We start from the raw sequence: 16623 nt of genomic DNA on the forward strand, positions 1-16623 counted from the left end.
AGGGATAATGATACGTATAATTTCTAAACTTTAATTCAATATGCAATATGATTCATAAACTTTATCATTGAATATTTTAATATAGTACAGGGGGACTAGATTAAATATATATCAAAAGCGCAGAAATCATATTGAACAAATTAATAGTTCAACATTATATATTAGGCTAAAGTTGAAAGATCCCATTAAGCAAATTTAAAGTTCAGGAATTACATTACATATTAGGCTAAAGTTCCGATATAATTTATGTCAATTACCCTTACTGTTGATGGACTTCGATAATTCTTTATGAGTATGCTTGACTCGCATGAGACTGGTTAATTACATTTGGTTAATTAAATACGCGATAATCATATCAATCCCGCGTCAGGGAGAATATGTTGACCGGTGGGAGCACGTATGATGAGGGCGCGCGATTTGTGGACGGATTACGTGGCCGCGCGAATGGAGGACCGAATCCGGGTCAACGCAAATCGGGCGCATCGGGTCCGTTGATGTGAACTTCGCATCATCAACCGGTCACGGTGCGTCTGGGTCCGTGGACCCGCGCCCAGGCAAAGATTTCCTCCCCTCCCCCCAGGAAAGAGACCGGAGCGGAAAGGATGCCAGCCAGGAAACGTCGCTGTCCGGTGGGACCCACCCCGCCTGTCTTACTAACGAGCAGGATCAATGAGTGAAATTAATAAATAAAAAACGTGTCAGGGCGATCCGGTGGATCGCGCACCACGGTGGTCCCCCATGGGAATCCGAGGTGGTCCACCCCCTCCCCCCCCCCTCGACAGGCGGGAGTACGAGGCGGGGTAAGTACTCGGTACCCTCTCCCCCTTTCGCCCACCGCCGTCGGATGCGCTCGGGGACGGGCCCGCTCGAGAAGCGCCCGCCGCACGATCGGCGGTCGCGTTTTTCCACGGACGTGGCCGGGGCCGGGACCGTTGATGTGACGATCGCCCCCTCTTCTTTTTGTTTCGTTCCTCCGAAAGCTGCTTTGGGATCGCATTCACGCCGGGGACCCTTTGACAAAAAAAAAAGTACGGGAGACCACCGTCCACATTGAAGTCATATCATGAAATTGTACAGATTATGAAAATTATTATCGGTGTCTTGACAGCACTCGCAAAAAGGACTAATTAACGAAGCTCTTGTAAGGCAAAATCAATAATTTGGAATTGAATTGTTATGTAAGTTCAATATTGATCGCCGAGGATGATACTGTGTGTCTACCGCATGGTATTCTTTCTCATCAACTTGGTTCCAGAGAAGGAGGTATTTTTGCGCGTTCAATATGATCCACACGAAAATGTACATTGGAAAACAAGCTTGTTACTAAACAATTAATTCTAAATGTAAACGCAAAATTCATTTGCGATCAATACCAATCAAAGCATGTCTTGACAAATCACGTCACCAAATGTACAGGATATTTTGTGGTCCCTATGACTTAAAGTTCTTTTGTCCAATCGACGCGTTTAAATCGTCATTAGAGGCAATTGCATGTGCCTTTAATAGTGGAATTAGAGGCAAATAAGGATCTGCCGCAAATTTGCCTTCGGATGCGATTAGGGACGAGTAAAAGCAATCAATATTCTATCTGCCTCATAATGTTGTAAGGACAACTAGACAGACTATAGAGGCAAATGATTCTGTCTCTATAATGGCTTCTTATTATCATGATTGTTATCATATCCCCAATAGTTAACCATAGCCAAATGCTCATTATATTATCCACGTCTAGGCATTAGTCTATTTTCTTTTTCCCTTTTGATTTTCTCCCAAATTGGAAGAATCCTATCCGAATTTATCCGGTTCATCAAATAAACAATTTTTTATCCGATCAATACACGTTGCAAATCCACTTTAATTTTATACATAAGCATTTGCCAGATACCAGACGAGACAATAAACTATCATATCCTTGCTTATTATATGGGCTTCCAAACATATCATCAGGAGATTATCCAACTCGTCAAATGAACGGGGACTTATCAAAGAGTGCAGAGACTTAATTTTCAAATTGCTGGATCTCCACCTGGGCCATAGCTTTAGAGACCAAAATAAAGTAGCGGATTGGGTCGTCAAAACCCGACTCTGCAACACTCTCCCTCTGAGCCAGGTTTCGAACCCCCCTCTACCTCTTAGAGTTTTATTATGTTCTGAAGCTCAATCGATGTACCCATCTAGTTTATCTCCATGAATTGGTATGAGCTTTTCCCGATGAAAAAAAAAACTCGTTAAAATGTCATTGGATCTTTTGTTAAGGTCTTGTGGACCTTAATAAATCCAGCAAATTCAAGCAATATAAAAACATATCTAGATTATATATATATATATACACATTTATTGAGCACAAATGATTATGTACCTACAGCGACATAAATGAAGGCTCTATGTACCTTATTAGATCCAACAAATCCAAAATAAATAAAAGAAATATAAATCTAGATTAGGTGGGTATACGGTGCACACGTCATTCTGTACGTACCGTCACATAAACGAAGGCCCATAGGTGTATCCACCGTGAAAAACAGTTCGTTGGTCCCGCGAAGAAAAAAGCGCCGCGAGAGTGCGAGCGATGGATACATAAAAAAGAAAGGGAAAGATTGAGGAAACGTTGAAAAGGGTGATTAGGACCGACGAGAGACAGCGATTAGACAAAAGCAAAGCGATTGGTTTTTAACATTAAATTACTAAGTGGAGAGCAGACTGATAATGCATGCCACTCACTTTGGGTTAGATAGAGATTCATTCATTCGACCGAGGAAAATGTTCCATCGGGCGATGTGAAAGGCCGACGACCTTTGTCCATTAGTTTTTAATTGCGCGCTTTTTTTTCGCGTGTCATCCAAGACTCCCCGCTTGTGTGTAGCCACACAGTGGGAAATTGGGAGTAGCTGTAACTTTCATGCATCAAGAAAAAAGAACCAAAAGAATGAAGTTGTGGGTTGAGATATTCAATTTTAGGAAAAATGATACAAGTGATCCCTGAGCTCTGATCTAATTTGTAATATAGTCCATAAACTTTTAATTTATTAAATATAGTCCCTGAATTTTAGCATAGTATCTAATGTGGTTCTTGAACTTTTAATTTCATCTGCAAGATAAAAGCAAAAAAAAAAACAAAAAAAATTCATCTCCGATGCTTAGTGGAATGTTCATGAACTTTATAATGTTAATTTTTTCATCTTTTCGAAATTTCGCAACTCCATTAGTTTTACTTTTGATTAACACCAACGTACCCAAATCTGCCGAAAAATGCCAATATCGACTTACAATTCTACGTGAATTTTTTATTTGTTTTAGATTTTCATCCAATAAATGTTCTAGAGAAAGAAAAAGGTCGGAAAAAAAGGGCTCGACGCAAATTGGCCCGGACAAAGCTTGGTCCAATCGAAAAAAAAATAAGGTTCATGTAATAGTTGCGATTATGCTTAATCCATCCTTACCCGAGCAATAGCCTGGCCTCACCCACCCCCGCCCATTTGATTAAGTCTTGTGGGTAATGCTTAATATGTTGATTTGGCTAGTGATTGAGCAGGTGAATAGACGAAAAGGCTCAACCAAAAAAAAAAAAAATAGACGAAATCGCATCGATATTATACCTCTCATTGCACCCATTAATCTTTTTTCCTTAATTACATCAAGTATTATATACTTTTATACTTGTAATTTCACATGCTATGGATCGCCTGCACAAAATTACGCAACACAAAGCTACGGGAAGGTGCACGATAGGCCAGGCATGGCATGACGATTGATGTGGTCTGCTTTCTGGCTGGACCACGTGTTTCGTCTCCAGGTGTCCAATACCGTTAGCCTAAGCCCAAGCCCAAGCTCAAGCCCATCTCATTCCGTTCGAACCTTTTCATGCCGGTTCATTTAAATCCGGTCCGGTCCGGTCCGGTCCGGTCGGTCGGGCAATTGGGCCGGTTGGCTTGTTGCCCACTCCAACCATCCTCTCTCCAGCACAAGCGCAAATTAAAACACGCCCGAAGCGACGAGTCGTTTTAGAGTCTCTCGGAGACCTTTTTCCTCACCACTTTTCATTTCGAAGCCGAGGCTGGGCGAAAGGTTTTCTTTCTGCGCACTCCACCGGCGGAAGAAGAAGGAGCCATCCTCGAGGAAGAAGAAGAAGAACCCTAGCGACCGAGGAGAGCAGAAGAAGTCGAATCACCACCGGCAAAGATGAGTCGCGGAAGCGGAGGCGGATACGATCGCCACATCACGATCTTCTCCCCCGAGGGCCGCCTCTTTCAAGTAGGTCCGTTCCACTATCACTCGTGCGTCGATTTACTCTTCACGGTCTCGCCGCCCCTAGCGGGTGGGATTCGATGATCGAATTCGAGGTGCTTCTTCGGTTGCTTTGCGAAAGACGGCCTGCGCGATTCCTTAGCCATCGCGGTCGGGGGCCACTGGCGAAATTAGAATTAAGATCTGCAAATTTTGGTCGTTGGTTTTTGGTCGGAATGGAGCTAGATTGAGTGTTTTTGCGGTTTTCTGGTTTGAATATCGTGCAGAGTATGCTTTCAAGGCGGTTAAGGCTGCTGGAATCACCTCGATTGGTGTCCGAGGGCGAGACTCGGTCTGTGTAGTCACTCAGAAGAAGGTCCCGGTGAGTGTAGTATTTACAATTGGTTTTTTTTTTTCCCGGCTGGTATTGAGCTTGAGTTCTCGTGTTTTCTCTGACACGGAGTTCTTTTTACAGGACAAGCTTCTGGATCAGACAAGCGTGACGCATCTTTTTCCTATCACGAAGTTCCTCGGCTTGCTGGCTACTGGAATGACGGGTTTGTTGCACTCCGATTTTTCGCTTAATTTCCTATATATGGTGAAAATTTGTTTGTCTGAGCGGTTGTACAAGCTTAAGAAATGGTTTTGTGAGTTTTGGTATCTCGGCAAGCGAGCCTTGTAGTGTGTGGCATCTGGAGAGCTAAGACATGTGCATTAGCTCGTGTTGACAAAAATGCTTTTACGATTAGTTTCGTTTGTATGGTAAAGGTGCATTCTTCTCAAGGCAGACAAAAAGTTCGTTCAGTAGATGAAATAGGATAGTTAGTTGTACGACTACTCGTGATAAGATAGAAAAGGTTAGAGCTACTTAGTGATGAGGACACATTTCACTGAATGTACCAGACAATAAATCAATTTTTCGCTGTATAACATATGCTCTACAATGACGATGGGCTACTGGTGTCTTGCATGTTAATCACATTATTCCCATGGAATCAATTATATATTTTTTTCTCTGAAATTTGCTTTGTAGCCTCTATGACTTTGGCAACGTTATTTTACAGCTGATGCTAGGACCTTGGTTCAGCAAGCACGAAATGAGGCAGCTGAGTTCCGCTTCAGATATGGATACGAGATGCCTGTGGATGTATTGGCAAAATGGTTAGTCACGTGTTTAAATAAAATGAGAACCTTGTACTATATAGTCAGTCGGATCCTGCAAGATTCTGGCATCGAGTGTTTAAACTCATTTTCGGGAATGAATAAGTAGTACGACACAGTCAGTTTGATCCTGCAAGATACTGGCATTAAGTGATTAAACTCTTTTTGGGTGTCTGTTTGAGCTATAGCTGCTCCCCATTTGTAGACTTGGTATATTGTCAAATGAAGGAGAAGGGTTATATATCATGACTTAGCTCTGTAGTTCATGTATTCATTTGTGCCCTTCCCTTCCCTGATGAAGGATGTTTTTACAGCTGTGGACAATCTAAGTCGGCCCAGGGGTAGATAATTGTGTTGCCACGTTTATTTGATCTACCTGAAAACGTTGTGATCCCCACATTTTACTTTTTTACCAATGATCATGATCCTGTATTTGACTTTCCGATTGACGCTGCCATTAAGAATGGAAAAAAAAAAAGGCAGCCTAAAGACTGTAATGGCATCTTTTCATTGTACAATTTCCAAATCTTTCTATTGTCGAAATGCCTCAAATGTTTACCTTCTTATGTATTGCCACTATGTTGCCAATATATTGTGAAAACCTCTAATTTGGGCTTTTTTTAGTGTAATTTGTTGCCGTTGTTACAAGCAGGACCTCTTCTTCACACTCACTTTATACTGGTCAATTCTCCTGTTCAGCTTACTTTGTGTTCTTTGAATATCAGGATAGCGGACAAGTCCCAAATCTATACTCAACATGCTTATATGAGACCACTGGGAGTAGGTTGGTCTCTACCCATTCACCCAGTTATGAATTCCTCTGCTGACTGATTCTGGCAGATGGAGCACCTCATATGCCTCAGAATGCTATCCATTCATTTTTTTTTGCTCCAATTCTTTTTGTTCTTTTCAGCAGATGTGATGATTATATTTTTATGCATACTGATGCTACTCTTCTGTTGTGATTTTCCGCTGTTGTTGCTGGAAGTTGCAATGGTCTTGGGCATTGATGAAGAGTATGGACCGAGATTATATAAATGTGACCCTGCTGGCCACTTCTTCGGTCATAAGGTATTTTATGTTTTTCCTGTATTTGTCCATCACTATTTCGTTTGACAACATTAAAAAATGCATCCTGCATGAGAGGAGTTTCAACATGTTTATATTGATGTCATGTTATGTAATATGAGCACTTTTATGATCTGCAATCCTAGAAATATGCATTACCATACTAGTTGTCTGATTTTCAGTGTCAGTCTCTTTTCCACGCATCTTTTGGAACATTGCTCTTTTCCATAAGATTGTTGTAAAATTCTTCCAAATAGACAATAGTTGTTGACCCATATCAGCCGTGTGCCTTGCTGCTTATACTGGAGAACATTGTCTGCGCATTTACACCTATTTGATCCTGTTCTCTATTCCATATCCGTGACTCGTGGTGCGGTTCACTGAACTGCTCAGTAAATGTAACCATTCTTTGATCTGTTAATCAGTGTGAATAACTCCTACTTGGTTCTACCTTAATTTTACCTAGTGTGAGGAGATAATTGCTCTTCTTTTAGTTTTTGGGCTTGTGGACTGCACAGTCTTTATTGAACTCTCCTTATCATGTTTGGTTTACTGCATGGCTGTCGATGGATGTCGCAGGTTCTTGATGACAGAGAAGAGTCATGTGTCTGTTATCAATGGCACAATAAAACAACAATTTTGAACTATAAAATTGTGTTGCCCGTTATTATGTTATTGCCATGTAATGATGCCACTCATCAGGACAAATGATTACTTCCTATTATTGCATCCAGAGCTTATCAGATTGTTTATTGTAACGTTGTTCAGGCTACAAGTGCTGGATCAAAAGAGCAAGAGGCAATTAATTTCTTGGAAAAGAAAATGAAGAATGATCCTGCTTTCTCATACGAGGAGACAGTGCAGGTAGATGTTTTTCTTGAATTGTGAGATTCAATTGGAGGACGCGTTAGGTGCTTTTTTGAGCCGGTTTTGGTTTTCATTCTCCCACTTATTATATTTTAGGAATTGGAGAGCCACTTTTTCCCTACCTAGTCATACTATCTTTTGCGTTATAGCAGATGGATGATTTATTTTTAAGCTCCTTTGAATGTACGTCTTGTTAAGTGTTCTTGTTCGAAGAGTCCTACATGGAAGTTATTATTCCCTCTTTTTAACATTTTGCTCGTTTCTTTTATCGAGGTCTGATGTTAGTTTTACCTTTTCTTTGTAGACTGCAATTTCCGCCTTGCAATCTGTCCTACAAGAGGATTTTAAGGCGAATGAGATTGAGGTACATATCTGTTTGTTACATGTGTTGGCAGACTAGGATTGCTTCCCTGCCATTGCTTGAATATATTTTACTGGATGGATGATTGGTGACAAACCTTGTCGTCACTTTAACTTTCATGCTTGCATACTTCGGATCACTATAGTCCACTTCTGCTCCAATGGTAGATGGGTTAGTGGCACGTAGCTGCTAGCCCGGCCTGTTGTAATTATTTCACAGTGGAAGTTGCATACTTGCTCTTTGTGTGAATGTATAGCAAGGTGACCTTCTTGAGAAGGGATGCATGAAAAGGTCATACAAGGAACTGAAAAGAAAACAACACCAGTAATTGCAATTCGACTGACAGCACTAGGAGTATATTCTTATATGCTATAGCATCATCTAGATTTTTCTAAGTTTAATTGCTTCTTAGTTCATTATACTTTTCTCTCTAGAGCCAATGAGAATACACCGTCAAGTTCACATGATAAGTATAGCCGTGCCAGTAACACTGGACCTCCACCGAGGCTGATTTGATGTGGATGAACTTTGCCAAATATTAATTTAACAAAAGCTGCTGCTGAAGTGCGTGCTTTTGCCGTGTTCACCTGAGACATCCAGTTCACATGATGAGTCCTCCTCATATCGTGTTTGCGGAACATGTTTTTCCATTGGAAATGACACTCTTTTTATGAATCTCTTCTATTATCTGATGATGAATCCTTTAATGCTTTTTGTAGGTCGGAGTGGTGAGGAGTGATAATCTAGTCTTCAGGGTTTTGTCCACTGAGGAAATCGACGGGCACTTGACTGCAATTAGTGAGCGCGACTAAGTGTGGGATGAACCCGTTTGAGAAATACATGTCTTGAGTATTTCATGTTTCCAAAGATCTTACGAAGCTTAAGTACAATTATCCGGGAGATGCCATTTGTTGGTTTTCCATTTCTGTTATCGCGAAGTTTGTAACATTTGTTTATGAAATTCTAGTTTCAGATGACAATTCAAAAAGCGTGGTGGATAGTAAGGGAGCAGTGAGAACTCTTCGATCTTACTCAGTTTCCTTTTTTCTCTGAGTGGCCGAGCGGTAGAGTTGATTGGTTTTCAGATCATCTACCTTACCTGACGCGATGGTTTTTAAGCGGGTACACCTAAACATAAATGGTGGACAAGTTAATCTCGTAGAACACAATCGAAGCCAGCATAGATTGACGAGCGGTGGTCTTCACTGAACTCCGGTTTCACCAGTGAGGTCATAAAGTATTCTGAGTTTTATTTCCTAGATATCCTTGTCCGGCAAAACATACCGTGTTCTTTGATTTAGCGATATTCGGTTCTTCTTTAAACGAACCTCACATTATGTAGAGAACCTGAAGTTAAGGGGTACAGGAGAAACACTCTTTGTTGGGTTATCCAGTGAAAGAAGTCGGGAAAGGTTATTGCATGCATCGGTCTGCTATTAGCGCCATGCGTGGGAACCAGTGAGACCGGCGAACTGAACCCATAGAGGGCTACTTGGTCTAGAACTTGTTTATATAATAATGTCTACATGAATCAGAGTAACCATCCAAAAGTCTCTGCATTAGTTTCGGCTGCAGGTTGACTTGCAGTTATAATGTCTAACAAAAAGCTGGAAAAAATCTAGGTGCCGGATCAAAACTAAAATGCGAATCCCGGTCATGAACCGAACTGGATTTGTCGAAGAAGAAGAAAAACGATGGGACTTTCGTTTTTGAAGGTGGCGAGATGTCGAGTTGTGCACTCACTCGGACAATGCAAAATCTTCTCCAAATTCTATAATTCGAGCGCACGTCAATTGGGAGGGACTTTCTGACCAAAAAAAAAACTGGGAGGGACTTGTAATTTGATCTCGATACGCAAAGTCGAAAGTCGGTTGCGACTTTTTGCATCGTGCCCCAACTCGTCCGACTTTTGGTTGCCCTAACCCCCCAATTTGGTTCCTTTCCATCCCCCGTCGTGGCACGTGTCGGCCACGGCGGCAGATGCTTTACGTCGCGTTCGCCCGCACCATCAAAATGATATGATATCCCCACATCCCCATCGACACATTAACCCCCGCAAAAGAGGAGCAAAAAAATAGAGACCCGAAAACGCGCACGCACAAGGGGGGAGGGAGGGAGGGAGATGCTGTGAGCATATCTCATTTCTCGCGCGGATTGCCTTTTTAAGTGGGAGAAGGGAAAGCTTCTGCGGTTGGAGATCGTTTTGTTGGAGTTCAAACCAAGCCATCCAAGGTTCCCCCCCCACGCGATTATTCTTCCCCCTCTTTTATTCTTTCTCTCTCCTTCGTTTTTTGGATGGTTAGGGTTTTTGCGCACCACCTCCCCCATTCCCTGCTCTGTTCTCCATCATCATGTTCAGGTCTTAATTCCTCGTCCCTCCCCCCCACCCACCTCCAGATCGATTCGTCTTCTCATTGCGATTGTTGAGCTCTCCTGTTGCTTTTCCTTTCTAGAGTGCAGGCACGACTTGTGCGCGCGCTCGCTCGCTCGCTCGCACGCGCTTTTGATTTTCCTTTGTTCCGTGGATCGTCGCTGAGTCGGTCCGATTGCGTTGTGTTTTTGGCAATCGAGCGTTTCTTCTTCTTCTTCTTTCTTTTGTTTGTTTGTTTTGGGAATCGAGTGGTTTTGCTTTTGGGTAAATCGAGAGATCTTCTGTTTGCGGATTGATTTTAGGGGGGGAGTGTGATTGCAGGCTCATGGCGACGGCCACCATGGCTACTGCGGCCGGCGCTGCTGCTCTGTTGTACTACACTCTGAATCGCAAGATGCTCACGGAAGCTTCCCCCGAGGATGGCGACGACGGTCATGTCGGGTCCGGCCACGCCCCGTTGGGCATCGATCGGGTCTCGCACCGGCTCGTCCGGGCGCCGGCCACCTGGCTGGAGACCATCGCCACCTTGTCGGAGACTCTGAGGTTTACTTACTCGGAGACCCTCGGTAAGTGGCCGATTGGGGATCTGGCATTCGGGATCAGCTTCCTTCTCAAGAGGCAGGTAATAGCATTATTTCCTTTGCTTCGTTTTAAAATCGCGTTCTGCTTCATTTGATCTTCATGGCATTATATTATAAGTTGGATTCCGAAACGGTTTATTCACATGTAAGACTTCGTTAAGGTGTACCGGCCAGTAGAAGATGCATCTTTATGTGAAGGTGAAGTCTTTGAAACATGTTTAACTATGTGGCTATGGAACGATGTTAGCGAGTGATTGAGCTCGTTGACTTTGATCGATAGAGGAACGGGTAAGAATAAGCATGCAGCGAGGTTTAAAATCATGGACCGGGATTGATTAATATTTTGTCTTCTGGGCCGATTTGGTAGACATATTACGAGTGTTGTGGATGATGATGAGCTTATAGGATTCAGGAGGTACGATGGATTCACAAGATACTTCTGAAGTTTTTTTCTGAATAGAATGCTATCTAATCTCATTATAACTTTTAAGCTCAATAGATATGGGGTACTCACACGAATCATGAGCGTAGTCTCGACGAAGTCTTCTGTTGCGGAATGTGCATGCATGTTGCTGTTCAGATGGAGGATAAGGTCGAGGGAAATGTGATTTTGACAGAGGGCCAGCCAGGAAGACATCTAAAAAGATGCGTCAAAACAGAATTAATGGAAAACTCATAGAGGTTCACGTTTGTTCATACACTAAAATTGAGCGGCAGAATCCATCCATTCTTGATGGGGGCAAGTTTTTTTACTCGTGTTGTATTTAAGCAATACCTCTCTCTTCTCAACTAAATATCCTCGAGCCTTTTGGGTGCTTGTTGCGATTGAAGACTTTGTGTTAGCATAGTGCTTCCTTTTAATGTTTTTTTAAAATTTGGGCATGATACGAGCGAGACATGAAAAACTTTATTTCCTTATTTTCATGCTTCTAATCTTATAACCATGTTTTGCAGGGAGACTTACCAGTTGGCGCCGTATTTGGTGGTGAAGATAGCTTACAGCTAAAAGGCCATGAAATTGTTGTTGAGCTTAGATATCTCCTGAATTTGTTGACTCTCTGTTGGCATTTTTCCAAAAAGACTTTCCCTGTGTTTCTAAAGGAGACTGGGTACTCTGAAGAGCAAGTACTTCTTCAGGAACCAAAAGCAGGAGTAAGCTACTTTGCAACTCAGATAACTTTACCATAGCTTGGCCTAATAGCGAAAACTGTATGATATATGTTCTGTGGTTACAAGTTGTCCACATTCATTTTGCAGATTTTAAAGCCAGCTTTTACCATCTTGGTTGATCACAACACAAGATGTTTTCTTTTAGTGATTCGTGGAACACATAGCATTAAAGATACTCTGACTGCTGTTACTGGAGCTGTGGTACCATTTCATCACAGTGTTGTACATGAGGGGGGAGTTAGTAACTTAGTTCTGGGATATGCGCATTGTGGAATGGTTGCAGCTGCTAGGTGGATTGCCAAGCTTGCAACTCCTTGTCTCCTCAAAGCGCTTGGCGAGTATCCTGATTATAAGCTCAAGGTAGGCACTCTTGTATTGATCAGTTTGTTCCTCATAGAATCAAATGCAAGGTTTGTAGGGGGAAAATGAGTGTTTAGAATTTTGAAGCAGCTCTTATTATCATTGATTCCTTAACTTTGTAGTATATGTTGCCGTTGTGATTATGGTAATGGGTCAAATTAATTGCAGTAATTCTAATGAAAAAAAAAATTGTAGTAACTCCTTCTGTGTATTGGTAGATTGTCGGGCATTCTTTGGGTGGAGGCACAGCGGCACTTTTAACTTATGTTTTGCGTGAGCAAAAGGAATTATCAACTGCTACGTGCTATACATTTGCTCCAGGTTGGTTCTTCTTATGTAGAAGCCTTGCATTTTTTTCTATTCTACGCGGTATTAAATTCTAATAGAACAGCTTGTTTTTTGGGATATTCTTGTTCTTCAGTGCATGATTTTTGCCCACCGCATTAACAGAATATAATATTGGCAGCTGCATGCATGACATGGGAATTGGCAGAATCTGGCAATGACTTTATCACCACTATAATAAATGGAGCTGACTTAGTTCCTACATTTTCAGCAGCTTCAGTGGATGATTTGCGAGCAGAGGTAGTCTTTTATGTGATTTGCAGTTTGTGAGTCTAATATTGCTTCTCATCTTTGTTGCCCTTGATCAAACTTGTTTGGTGGTATTTTCAGTTGGCTGTTCTATTCCGGCAGTTATAATGATTTTCGGCATGTAAAGCTAGAAAGGAGTTACAGACCATAAAAAAATAGAAAGCTAGAAAGGAGTTGATTTGTCCTTCATGTTTCATTTGTTAATGCGTATCTTAACAATTGACCGAAGAGAGTTAAGAAGGCGTTATTTCACAATAGATGCGAACAATGAAAATTAAGACTGTATTCTCACACAATTGTCTGGTGTTACACCTTCGTTCAGCATTGGTTATTCCTTTTTCCTTTTTTTTTTGTGGTTACCATGCTTTGAGTTCGCCAGTCTTTGAAATTTGTCTAGGGTAATGTTGATTTTGGTGGAGAATGTAAAGCAGTCTCAACAGTTGGTGATCTACTAATTGTTGAACAAGCCTTAGCATTGTTGGTTCGAGGAAGTTATTGATTGATTCTCCATGCAAACTATAGTTGTGTGTATTTTTTACGAGTTGTCAAAGAATTCACTTTGATTGAAAGCTAGGTTTTAGGTCTCTACTCAGTAAGTCTTGAGCTTGATCCATGTGACCTTAGAGATAAACAAGCAGAACAGAAGAATGCATTTTAAGCTTACCCGTTTATTACGGTGTATCCGGCATATAACTTATTTTTACTGGAAGTTAAGAGTAATTACTCTTAAGAATCTTTGGGAAAGAGGAAGTTATCAAGTTTTTATTCCTCTGCTAGACCTGTATGATTAAGTTCATTCTTCCCTTGTTAGTTGTATTGTGTAAGCTCTTTCTCTGTGTTATCATACTTGATCAGGATGGCATGATTAATGCCTGCCAAACACTGAAGGACCTTCTGTTTGATTCTTATCTCATTTTTTGAACCAATTCTTTCTCATTGTCTTGAACCAAAATCCGGTTTATAATGTTTGCATAATAAAGGACCTTCTGTTCGATTCTCTCTCACTGTCTTGGACCACAATCTGGTTTCTGATATTTCGAAGTCCACTTTGCTCTCTTTAAGGTTACTGCATCTGCTTGGCTGAATGATCTGAGGAATCAAATCGAGCGTACCCGCATTCTTAGCACTGTTTATCGATCTGCATCGGCTCTGGGATCCCGTCTTCCATCGATGGCCAGTGCAAAAGCAAAAGTTGCTGGAGCTGGAGCTATTCTGCGTCCAGTTTCAAGTGGCACTCAGGTAATTTTTGTCCTGGTAGCTTCACTTCAATTTGTTTGTTTCGACATGGATCGGTTGATGGGTGAAATCATGAGTGTTTTGTACGCATGTTCAGCAACATGCATCAAGTGATTCTTGTCTGTGGTTTTCCATGTCAAAGGTGGTTATGAAGCGAGCACAGAGCATGGCGCAGGCCGCATGGACACGTCCTAGCCTTCGTTTATCATCATGGTCATGCATGGGTCCCCGTCATCGGGCCACTACCTCTCGTTCAAGTTTCAATGAGGAAAGTAACCTAGAATGTTCAAGCTCTGAGACAGCAAACGGCGGGCCTCTTCTTTCTTACCAGCGCAAAACCACAGGGAAAACTATGATGGGAACTGTCGAACTTCCTGTATCTTCTGCTGAAGGGATTGAATGGACATCCGAAATCGAATGTTCATGTTCTGAAGAAGTTAATGGACATGCCAATGGTGATGCTGATGGGGACGGTGGTGAGGACCTCACCAGTGACGATAGGCATGAGGACCGTTTGACTGAAGTTGAGTTGTGGCAGCAACTAGAGCATGATCTATACAGTAGGAGGGATGGCGAGGAGACAGATGTGGAGAAGGAAATTAGAGAAGAAGAAGCAGCTGCAATGGCCGAGGTAGGTGAAGCACAGCCAGAGAGCTCTGCCACAGAAATCAAGGAAGCACACAGATTTTTTCCTCCAGGGAAGATCATGCATATAATAACCCTTCACTCTGATGAAGCTGAAAGTGACACCCCTAATACATGTGAATCGGACACTAGTTTGGAAAGCAAAGTCGGGATTTTCCTTACTCCGCGTTCATTATACAGTAAAATCAGGTTGTGTCAAACTATGGTTGCTGACCACTTCATGCCGGTCTACAGAAGAAAGATTGAAAAGCTCATAGGAGAACTTGAGAAGGAAGGAGTAGGTGATGAAGGTGATTATAGCTTAACTGAGAACACAAGAGAGGTTGTATTATAGGGAGTGAGAAGGTATCAATTACTTCGGATGACCATCACGCCGCAACCTCGAGGTTTTTGCAAATTTGACCCTTAATTTCTATGTGGAGGGAAAAGTAGCTGTAGCCTACTGACAGTTTTCTTAGTAGAAGTGCTCTAGCTCTTCTTGGCAACAAAGGTGCCAGAAGGTTTAACAGGTATGACCTCAGTACAGTTCCCCATACGCTAACCCATTGTAAAGTTTTTGGATTAAAATTAGATCTCTTTGTTTTTCGTTTTCTTCTCAGTCTGCTTTGTTACCTAAAAAAGATCTCCCAAATGCGATTATATTGGTTTTCATCTGTAAAATTGTTTCGAAAGTCCAATTGGTTATTTGGTTGTGTTTGTTCTCTCACATACGATGGCTGATTTGTTGGTAGTCTTTAGCATTTCAATCCCTTAAAATCGTACGAGGTTTTGCCAGGCATTACTCATGCAATCTACTCCTAGGCTAGTAAGTGTGCCATGTCACTCGAGATCGAGAGAAATGGATGGTAGTTACTTGGAAGAATTCCACAATCCAATCCTCTTTGAAGGGAAGTGATTCGTCGGGTTCTGGATGGGTATACTGATAATTTTCCTGAATCGTTAGTTACCTGATCCATGTGCAGGTATTGTAGAAGCATTATCTATACACAAATTGTAACCTTACAACTTGGGCAAGACCATTGAAGTAGGACCTAGCATTCATTGTATTAGAGGATAGCATCGCACTCGGAACTTGGTCTGTTGCATCTCATCTGAATGAAGTTTGCATCTTGTGTTGAATAAATATTTCTATTTGGATGCTGGATTGTTGTTTGAACTTTTCGAGATATAAATGCATTCAGCTACTTTATTGACCAAATTGATTGTGATCATACTCTTCTTGATTAGTTAGACACTCATTGGCGATTATGACCATATGGCATGATGCATCTCCGAGGCGCGCAATAACTCAGTAACCTAAGCCAATCTGACCAACGATTATTGATGTTGATGCTGAGGGAAGCTATCTGTGATGAACGCTGTCACATTTCATAGGAAATAAAATTATTTCCGTAGCTCTTAGTACGTGTTAGTATGTGTTACTGTTCAGCAAATTGTTGTAGTCAATGCCATTGATGAGAACGCCGAAACATGATTTATAGTAGTATGTACATGTTGTACGAGATGTCTCGTTATAAAGAAAATAGCTTTGTTGGAAAAGAATGGGAAACGAGGGAGAGAGAGAGGGATGCAGGTATGAATGTGAAAATGGTGTTTGATTGACGTTGTAGCTGACTTAGCTGCCTATGGCCTAACGATAAGATTCACATTAACATGCACAGTTTCCCCACGTGTTCCATCTCCATCCCTTTTGATTACGACACGACACCATGCGATATGAGAGAGATGGTATCGACTCGAAACGCGAATCTTTGAACTGAATTTAATGAGGGGGTTGGGGGGTGGGTTCGATTTGACTTCGAAGGCTGAATGTGAAAGGAAACTGATAATAGAATTGGGAAAGTGTTTACGTGGACGGACTTCAATCTTGGGAAGTTGGCTTATATTTTGTAGTATGACCTCATTCTTGTATGTATGTATAATCCTAATGATGGATGGTGTGATGACTGATGAATGGGGATGGTTGTACTTATTTTCCTTCTATA

General features: G+C 41.7%; 2 protein-coding genes across 3 annotated transcripts; both read left to right on the plus strand.

Annotated features, from left to right (window-relative positions):
* Positions 1–4029: 4029 nt before the first annotated feature.
* On the plus strand, positions 4030–8710 carry LOC115689579 (proteasome subunit alpha type-6). The gene is made up of 9 exons (XM_030615667.2): positions 4030–4255; positions 4512–4606; positions 4700–4781; positions 5289–5385; positions 6111–6169; positions 6374–6456; positions 7222–7317; positions 7625–7684; positions 8401–8710. Exons 1-9 carry the CDS (start codon positions 4180–4182, stop codon positions 8491–8493), a joined length of 741 nt encoding a protein of 246 aa, XP_030471527.1. The 5' UTR covers positions 4030–4179; the 3' UTR covers positions 8494–8710.
* A 1065-nt stretch (positions 8711–9775) lies between these two features.
* Positions 9776–15322, plus strand: LOC130134660 (uncharacterized). Of its 2 annotated transcripts, none has more exons than XM_056306918.1 (8): positions 9776–9913; positions 10374–10674; positions 11588–11785; positions 11891–12163; positions 12382–12484; positions 12630–12748; positions 13820–13996; positions 14136–15322. In XM_056306918.1, the coding sequence occupies exons 2-8, from the start codon at positions 10378–10380 to the stop codon at positions 14970–14972; spliced, it is 2004 nt and encodes a 667-aa protein (XP_056162893.1). In that variant the 5' UTR covers positions 9776–9913; positions 10374–10377; the 3' UTR covers positions 14973–15322. The 2 variants fall into 2 exon arrangements, with proteins under 2 accessions (XP_056162893.1, XP_056162892.1); XM_056306917.1 differs by lacking the exon at positions 9776–9913 and adding an exon at positions 9921–10040.
* The last annotated feature ends 1301 nt before the right edge of the window (positions 15323–16623 follow it).

Source organism: Syzygium oleosum, unplaced genomic scaffold (genome assembly GCF_021117445.2).
Source record: "Syzygium oleosum isolate NSW1041296 unplaced genomic scaffold, Sole_v2.1 Sole_v2.48, whole genome shotgun sequence".
Lineage (NCBI taxonomy): Eukaryota > Viridiplantae > Streptophyta > Magnoliopsida > Myrtales > Myrtaceae > Syzygium > Syzygium oleosum.